This window comes from Acipenser ruthenus, chromosome 11 (assembly GCF_902713425.1).
Source record: "Acipenser ruthenus chromosome 11, fAciRut3.2 maternal haplotype, whole genome shotgun sequence".
In the NCBI taxonomy this organism is placed as follows: domain Eukaryota; kingdom Metazoa; phylum Chordata; class Actinopteri; order Acipenseriformes; family Acipenseridae; genus Acipenser; species Acipenser ruthenus.
Genome location: NC_081199.1, coordinates 10855319 through 10864695, shown reverse-complemented (window position 1 = coordinate 10864695; position 9377 = coordinate 10855319). Strand labels below are relative to the sequence as shown.

Below are 9377 nucleotides of genomic sequence, written 5' to 3'. Positions count from 1 at the left end.
GCAGGAGGCTAATATAAGAGAAATGGTGGCTGTAGTTGCAAACGCCACCCAAGCATGCAGATTTATTGATTACAGACATATACAGAGGTTGTTAAATATGTAAAAATACTTTTATGTATAATGTTTTTAAAAAGTGTTAATTTAGCCTATATTGATGTCATTAAAAATGTGGATATACTACTACTACTACTACTACTACTACTACTACTACTAATAATAATAATAATAATAATAATAATAATAATAATAATAATAATAATAATAATACATCCACAAATGTAGTGAGCATTGATGTCCAGCAGATGGCGCATTGACCTCCCTTGTTCGCTTGAGTTTCTCCTCTGACAGCTTCTTTCCCCGCCCTCCCTCGTCGCTGCAGTGACGCGCAAGCGGTCGCCTTGTTTACACACACAGCTGGGAAGACTTTCTGTCAGGGCTCAGGTGATCTTGTTATTATTTAATGTGTTGATTATTGTTATTATTATTTGTAGTCATGTCTCGAAGCGCCATGGCTGTGGAGAGCTGCTGCTGGGGGCTGTCTCTGGTCTCGGTGCTGTTGTTAGCCCCGTCGCTGCGGTCAAACCCGGGGGTGTCCGGGGAGAGAGTTGCGCTGGTGGAGGTGTTCCTGCGGGACCTGCCCGGCACGCCCCGACCCGGGTACCGGCTGCAGGGGGCGGTGCTGGAAAAGACCCCCGCCGCCAGCGACAGCAAGGGACTCGAACAAAACCAGCAACTCGCCGAAGGGAGTCTGATTCTTGTAAGCTGTTTCTTTTTTTAAACAGTACTTGTACTACGCATATTAAAGTGGACTCTAAAATACTGCTACATATTATTTAGAAAATAGTATTTGTATATAAATACTAAAAACCGATTGAGACGAACCAGTTTGTGCATTTTAACAACATTTTCAGCAGTATTGCAGGGTAAAAGCACAAACAAGGTCTATTAATAATCATAGTGAAAAAAGTGCAGACAATGGACAATCACATAGAACTAAGAATTATGAAGTGGGGCTATTTCACCTCCTTTTGGAATGGTGTTTCTAAAAATACAAATCTGTTACTGGACAAGTAGAGTAGTGACACACGTTACAAATAATCCAAAACATCGAACAAGCCAGGTAGGCATTAACTGTACTCCTGGCCCCAGCACCAATGCAGCTTTTCAACCCACTCCCTGAATGAATCTGGGTAGTTCCATCCCAATAAAAACAAGTGCAGCTCTGTGCCACCCCCCCACCCACCCCTTAAACAAACGCAGGGCTATTCCACGCCTAACTGTTGTCCATACAAATACTCGATTCAATATCTTATTTACAATTAATAATAATAATAATAATAATAATAATAATAATAATAATAATAAAAATAAAAATAAAGGTCTAATGTACATCAGATCCCATAACAAAACTAACTCCTCTGCCTCGTTTCCATCTAAGCCAGTACAAGCATGTAGGGGGCTGATTAGACTCGGGGTGGAGTAGCCCTATTTGCATTTGTTCCCTTTCTTTGACACGTTAACCAGTGTGAACAGGAGGATTCCGATTTGCACAAGATCAGCCCTCAGTGTGTGCTGAGATAAGCCTGTGTTGAGTTGAGCTGCTCTGTGTGTTTCAGGTGGAGGATGAGGAGCAGGAGCAGGACTCCCCAGTAAAGAGAGAGGCAGCAGAGCCCTGGATCGGACTGGTCCCTGTGGAAGTGGAGCAGGCAGAGGCACAGAGAGGCAGCCAGGAGACATTTGCAGCTGCTGTTGTCAGCAAGGTCAACCGAGAGATGTGTCGGTCATTCTGTAACCTTATTGTAGTCTAAAGCTGAGGGAACACGAAGCCACTGTGTGGCTTGGAACTTGGTTTCAGGCCACTGCATGGCATACCAGGGGAGGCTTGGTGTTTGATACAGCAAAGTTGTCTCAAACTAGGTCTCCCGGTCTCCTGGAACCAGGATTAAAGCCACTGTTCCAGAAAAAGTGGCTTAGTTTTCCCTGAGCCTAATAAGCACAGGGTGGCCTTTCCTATCCATGCTGTTTCCCCACCTATCTGATGTGCTGATTGTGTCTCTCTTTCTGTTCTGTTTCAAACACTTGACCAAATCAGCTAATCACAAAACTATATACATCTATACACCCCCCCACCGGCTGGACTCCTGAAGGTGTGAAATCTAAATGTTGCCAATATCAGTGGCCACAGGCTCACCTCATGACCTGGGGGTAATTGTACTGTGTTTTTGATTGATGTGTGATTGGAAATATTTGGAAAGAGCTTGTGTGTAGAAATGAGTTCACAATGAACTCTAGCTCAATGAAAGGTGTTTATTATAGCCAAAGAAATGTGACCTCATACTCTCACTAAGATGTGTGGAAAATGCTGCTTATCTTGATAAACACCCCAGTTTTAGGGAGATGCAGTATACAATTATACTGCATGTTCTTAGAGCTTTAGATAAGGTTGGTTAGGAATGATCTGCAGCTGTGCTTTTTAAATAAATAGTAGTACAGGGACATGCTAGATGGCTATATGCTGTCACACAGTGTATTTCTGTTTTTGATGTTCCCAGCTCCCCTCCCCTGCTGTGTGCTCTGCTCTCACTCAGTGTGTTTCTGTTTGCAGATGAAGCGAGCCCTTGTCTTGGGAGCTTCTGCCCTGCTCATCCTGGCTCTGAACCAGAACACCATCAGAGAGGTATCATTCATTCAACCCCATGATCTAAAACCATTGTCATGCCAGGGATCCCAAGATTAACACAGAATATAAGTCCCATTGCACAGCAGGTTGATCAAAGAGCTTAATTCTCAAGATTGCACAGAGGGATCATGCAAAATGTGTGTATATATATATATATATATATATATATATAATATATACCAATGGCATAGATTACATTATTGTTTAAACTCTTTTGCCTTATTGACATAAACTATAATTTTCACCAAATTTAGTGGATTTGTTCAGATTTATTCAGATGTCAGCCACAGTTCTTCTTAAAGCTTATGGTGCCTCTTCAGAATGGAAAGTCCAAACCAGATCCAGGAGCAAACCAGACAAGGCAGTTTTGCTCCTAACTTTTTTTTTTCTTTTCTTTCAGCTGTTGTCACTACATAGCCCTGGAAATGAGTGTGTTCCCATGTTGCTCTCCCAGGGAATGTGAGCTCTGAGCCCTGCTAGCTGGCTCCCTGTCTGATCTGGTTATTACTCTGTCACTTTCAGATGGACCTCTCCCAGGTGCTCTCCAAGCCAGTAGTTGTGATTCAGACGTCAGAAAATGTCACTAAACTTATCGGCGCCCTCTTGAGGTAAAAGCTGACAGTTTGCATCATTTAAACAAACACCTGTCAAATTAAAACTGATTACCTCGGTCACGTAAAAAGTGATCAACTAATTAATCATTCAAGAGGAGATAAAGTGTATAAAAATGATTTCTGTTTCATGTGCGTCATGTTAGTCAATATTAGTTAGAAATAATCATTCAGGCTGTTTGTTAAATAAAACAGCATGGTATGTTATTGGTTGCTGCTCAGATTTTTTTCTAAAACCTTAAGCCACAAAGCAGATTGGCTAAAACGTACCATATAATACCCATAGGATCAGGGTGCTACAATGCTAGCTCCAGACTACTCTTTTAACTGGACATGGTATTGATTAATTAGCGTCCTATTGTTAAAAGCCTGTTTCAACACATCTGGACAGAGTCCTTCACATTGCAATAATCTGGCACAGTGGCTCCACCACCACGTTATAAAAGGGTCAGTACCCTTATTTATTTTATCATATATAATTATTTTTTTGCAGATTTAAGAAAACTGTTCCCTTACACTGTCATGTTAAAATATCATCTTTATTGAAGGCTCCAGTAAAGCATTGTTGATATAAGAAATATAACCTTTGGGAAAAGGCTACTCCCTTTTTTATTTTTGACCTTTAGTATGTCTTTGTAAAAAATCTTACTACCAGGATTAATAAGGGTATACATTAATGCGCTGTATTTTAAACATATCATGATATAAAATGATTGACTGTATGCTTACATAATTGGGGAAGGGTGTGATATAAGTAGGGTCAGGGTGTGTGTGTTTGAGGAGCTGTTTTGTGGGAGGTCCTGATCAGGGGCTGTTGTGTGAGGGGTCAGTTATTTGAAGACCTGGCTTACTCCTTTTCTCTTCCCTTGCAGAGGTCTTCGAGCAACTGCAAAAATCACCTATAAATCCATCCTCCAAGATAATCTGGTGAGACGATCAGGCCCTAAGAAAAGAGCTATATATATTATATTTACATTTCTATATCAATAATTGCCTCAAGTGCAGGTCATCTCATTTACTAAAGTTAGTAAGTGGCTTGAAGAGTAGCACTGAACCAGCAGCAGTGTTTGTGGTACTCTTAATAAGCAGGACTAGTCACGTACAGAAGCAGTGTTTGTGGTGCTCTTTTAATAAGTGGGACGAGTCACGTACAGAACTTGAATTGGCAATTACTACTTTTAGTTCAGATGTTTACAAAGGAAACAGGACTGAGCTCTTTTTTATTTGCTTTATTTTTTAAATAATTTTTATTATAACTTCTCCACAACACTAACGACACCTGTGCCTTCTGCCAGTTCTGTTGTCAATTCAACGCTTGTCTTTTTTCTATTCCTTAAGAATAGTATCTTCAAGTATTGCTCATCCTTGTTAGACAGCTTTTTGGGTCGTCCAGTCCTGGGTTTGTCAAATCACAGATGATGTTTCTCTGTACTTGTTGATTATGCTTTGGATACCACACCTTAAAAATCAAGTGATGTGAGCTATTTCACTCAATGTTTTTTCTTCTTTATACAAGTCAAAGTTGTTAGAATAGTAGAAAACACTAGAGGAGGCTTTGAGTAAATTGTTAATGCTCATAATGCATCAGAGTAGAAAAATGCAACTTTTGCACTGCAGTGTATGTTCTAAGAATTAACTCATTGGACTGTCATAGTGCAAACTCTTCTAACTGATAGAAATACTTGCAAGCTGCTGGCTTTCAAAGCCATTTGATATACGCTTTCAGAGATGAAGATTTGACTGAGAATTATAGACAAAGAGAAGGAGATGTGATACCTTTTATTGGACTAACTAAACAATACTTAATCACAAGCTTTCAAGGCCTCAAAGGTCTCTTCTTTCACTTGAGAAAGAGACCTTTGAGGTCTTGAAAGCTTGTGATTTTTGTTTTGTTTAGTCCAATAAAAGGTATCACATCTCCTTCTCTTTGTCAATCATCTTTGGACTGATACGGCTACCATTTCATCTATCAGCGACTGAGAAGTATGAAATCCTGAAGCCAGACGTGACTAACCATGCTGTCTGGAGGCTAATACAGCATGAGACTGCCAGGCCTGGGGAAGTTGTGAGATTAGATTATCAGGTGAAAGATCAGTCCTTGAACTAATACTTTGTGCCTCGTATTATTACTATTATATTATTATTAGCAGTAGTAGTAGAAGTACGTTTTGTGTACCAAGATCATCAAAGTCAAACATCTAGCAGCGCCTGCGGGTCTCTCCAATATATTTGCATCTGTAAAAATGATGTAGACTGCATTTTAAACAACAGCATTGTTGAGATACGCTGATTTTGACAAAGTGAACCCCAGCTGTGCAGCTCTTCTGATGTGCCCCTCCTGTGCTGTAGGGGGCAACGCTGACCCTGTGGTCGAGCTGCGGCCGGTCCCGGAGCGGGCTGTACGGGGAGTGGCAGGGCGTGATCTGCACTGGAGAGACCAACTCACAGGTCCAGGTAAGAAAAGCCGTGAAGCAAGGAGTACGCAGTCCATTTAAAATAAACTGTGAAATGGACAGGACTTGAAAATGAAAGAATAGTCTTTTAAAGATGTTTTGATTTAACTTCACAAATGTCCCACACAGTGGTAGTAAATAGGTCATGTTTTGGTATTGCTGGACTGTCGTTTAGTTATGAATGGACAGCGCCAGATGGATTCACTATTACTGGCATTAAGGATTACAGTGGATTCTTTTTTCTTTCTCTAACAGAAATACCTCCAGCAGCTCTGGAACACTATCCTATTGGTAGCTCTGATCTTGTGCACTGGGGTTGTAGTTCAGGCTCGCTGGCAGTACAGGCATTATCAATCAAATGAAGATATGGAGGTACGTTTATCAATTAGGTCTCTTCAATAAATACACCCAGGGTGTGCCATTATTGAACCCCAACATGCTGTTCTGTTCTATTTATTAATTTATTACATCATACATTACTTGTTACTGAGTCAGTCATTAGGTTTAATTTCCATTTATAATTTATTATACAAGGCAAATGCAAAGGGTGGTTTTGATACTAAAATTGATTTACAAATTCTTCACACACAGTACCTTATTTGCAATGACAATCCTGTCTAGCAAACACTGTCGTCCCAAAAATTTGGATCCAAACAGCCCTGGACCTTCCCCTGGATGAAAGAAGAGGCCATGCAAAGTCTGGTTGCACTGGCTCCTGCGGGGTCCAAATGCATAAAGGAACAGACAGACAGACAAACTTTCTTCTTTATATATATTTACCACCCAAATGCACTAGTTTCCTTCATACTATAGGAAGGTATAGTGGTTTTGGGTGGCACAATAGTGTTTTTTTTATTTGGGATCTAATCCTCTTGTTTTCAGTTACACCCAAAACATGACATTGTGAAGCATCTGGCTGCTCTGAAAACCAGACAGTATCACCCGCTGGGTGCGCAGGAGCAGGGAGGAGAGACGGAGAACTGTGCCGTGTGTCTGGAGCAGTTTCACAAAAAACAGGTTACACCCAAACCATGTACCCATCTGACAATGACATTTTAAACAAAATTCTTACTGTAAAGGTAGATGTGTTTAACTGTTTAAAATTGGTATTCACTTTAATTAGATTGTATTTGAATGTGGAAAAAAAGTATCCCCATTCTACCTTCAAAGAATCAGCAGGGAGTTTCTTTCTGCAGTGAAATATTTGAGCAGATTTGTGTCAGTGGCAGGCATGTGCCTCTTGCTGTCCGTTTCTATCCCTGCTGATGTACAGTGTGTGCGTGCGTGTGCTGCTCCCCTGTGCAGTGTCTACGGGTGCTGCCCTGTCTTCATGAGTTCCACAGAGACTGTGTCGATCCCTGGCTCCTCCTGCAGCAGACCTGCCCACTCTGCAAGCGAAGCATACTGGGTGAGCAATCCACGAGGCTGTATTTCCCAATGGGCCTTACAATACTTCACAATATATTGTCTGCTTTTCACATAATAGAAGCATCCATATGGGGGGGTGGTTTGTAAGCATCAAGTAAATCTGCCTCATTCATGTATGTTCAGTGGTAAAAACAATATGGCAGTAATGCAGTTCATTTTTACTGGTAAAGGAACTTGAATGCAGCAGGTGTACAAAAGCATATCCACTCCCCTCGTATTCAAGACCGCTTGTACTTCTTTACTTCGTAGCCAGCTCATGTTTGCATGTTGCTAGGCTCTGAAGACTGTACTTTTATTGATCTGATTAAATAGTTCAGAATGCTTATGCACTCGTGATTAGATGCTTATGCATTCGCTAGATCAAGTTGTTGCCATACCAGAATCTGTCAGAATACATACTGCAGAGTATGTCTCGGTGAACTTTTTCATTTACTGATAGCTATAATTTAGTAAAAAGGATGTATATCACTAACATGCCATTTGTTTTGTACTTCCAGGCAATTACTCCACAGCCAGCTGAATTCAGCTCCATTCAGGCTGCAAATGAAGTTGGGATCAAGTAACTCGTCTCACCGGCTGTCTCTCTCCGTGCGTCTCTGGGACCAGCACCTGCTTCCGAGGGCTTCTGTGTGAGGAGGGACCCACTCCTCTCACTTGGATTCTAACAGTGCCAGGCAGCAGCCCTCTGTTGCTCCTATTGACAGTGTAAAAGGCAACAGCCTTTGTTTGATTTTGTTAACAAGCGCTAACAATGAAGACTTCTGAGGGCTCTTTAGAGCAGCCCTCTAAAGTTGCCTTCTGTCAGCTTCTGCAAGAGAGACAAGCCCATCTCTCACATGCATTTAGGTACACTGCCCACCACCACCAATTACTGGGACAGAATGACTGTGTGAGACATATAGATTTTTTTTTTGGTACCCCTAAAATGTGACTACAATAAGAAAGGTACAATATTTTGATACAATTAATACAATCAGCACTGATTTCAGAAACGCTTTTTGGGGGTAAAGTGAAGAGCAAATATCCCGCCCAATAATATTTAGGCTACCACTGCATGTGTGGGAGGGATTGCTTATTAAAATCTGTTGCATGTGATTAGAGATTATTCAGGGATATTTAGTAATGCAAAAACAGGCCCCAGGTGACCGAATCGTTGAATAGTGTAATAGTGTAAGGTTTGAAATGTTCTTATTAGAACAAAGTCTTTTTAGAAAACTCGTTTGTGTTACCCAACTTTGTCAATAGAGAAGCGCGCAATAACTAATGTTATTACTAAGAGTAATGGCAGAAATATTAGACCAGTGATGGTCATTGTGTTTTTTACATAGCATCAAGCAGTGTTTAACACAAATAGACAAAATTCAACACACATTTTTGTACCATTCAATTAACACTCTTTGAAATGAAGCAATATGGCACAACCGGGCGAGAGTCATTGTGGGATATTGCTACATCTCGAGGACTGTTGTGAGGCACCAGGTGAAGCCAATTTTGAGATTACTGAGGTCATTGGAAACTGACAACTAAAAATAGGTTTAAATAGAACCTTGATGATGTCCTGACAAGTTGCCATGGCTATGTCACATAGCCCATTGAAATCAGTAGGAGGAGGATCCCTGCCATTGTGTAATGTATATTTTATTACAGACAGATTTGAAACTTGTGTTCTCTTTAAATTCTATTTTGATTGATTAAGAAAAAAGTTTGTATGCAGAGATCTGATAATAGCCAGGAAGTTTTGTGAATATAGAATCTGTTATCAGAGATTTGTACACCTTTATTTAAATGCAAACTTGTACACCTAAATGAACACACAGAACCACCTTATGGTGTATTAACACTGCTTGATGTTACCATGTAAATAGCTCCTATGTGACCCTGCCACAGGATATTGCCAGTCCCAGGCTGAATTCAGTGTCCCTGCACTAAACATGTCAATATGATGTGAATTTATCTTTATATGTAAAAAAAATGGAGGTAAAGTTACTATGTAAAATAACAAGAAGTCATCCTTCCAGTATATCCTAACGTGTGTGTGTGTGTGTGTTTCTGGTCACTCGCTCCAACCTACAGTATCTAGAGCTTCCCTAATAGTGAAGGTGCTTCAGGGTGAGGAGCCTGTAAGAGGGACTCTGCTCCTCCACTGTGTGATGGTGTAAGACTGCAGCACTTCCTGCTATAGGTGTCTTGAACTTCAAACTTGCA

The 9377-nt window shown here is 40.7% G+C and overlaps 1 protein-coding gene across 2 annotated transcripts; it reads left to right on the top strand.

The window, feature by feature from the left end:
- Nucleotides 1-374: 374 nt before the first annotated feature.
- On the top strand, nucleotides 375-9200 carry LOC117426753 (RING finger protein 215-like). Of its 2 annotated transcripts, XM_034044694.3 has the most exons (10): nucleotides 375-757; nucleotides 1617-1760; nucleotides 2606-2677; nucleotides 3203-3288; nucleotides 4164-4218; nucleotides 5641-5745; nucleotides 6000-6116; nucleotides 6627-6761; nucleotides 7050-7152; nucleotides 7670-9200. In XM_034044694.3, exons 1-10 carry the CDS (start codon nucleotides 494-496, stop codon nucleotides 7690-7692), a joined length of 1104 nt encoding a protein of 367 aa, XP_033900585.1. In that variant the 5' UTR covers nucleotides 375-493; the 3' UTR covers nucleotides 7693-9200. The 2 variants fall into 2 exon arrangements, with proteins under 2 accessions (XP_033900585.1, XP_058889331.1); XM_059033348.1 differs by lacking the exons at nucleotides 7050-7152; nucleotides 7670-9200 and having other exon boundaries at nucleotides 6336-6776.
- Nucleotides 9201-9377: the final 177 nt, after the last annotated feature.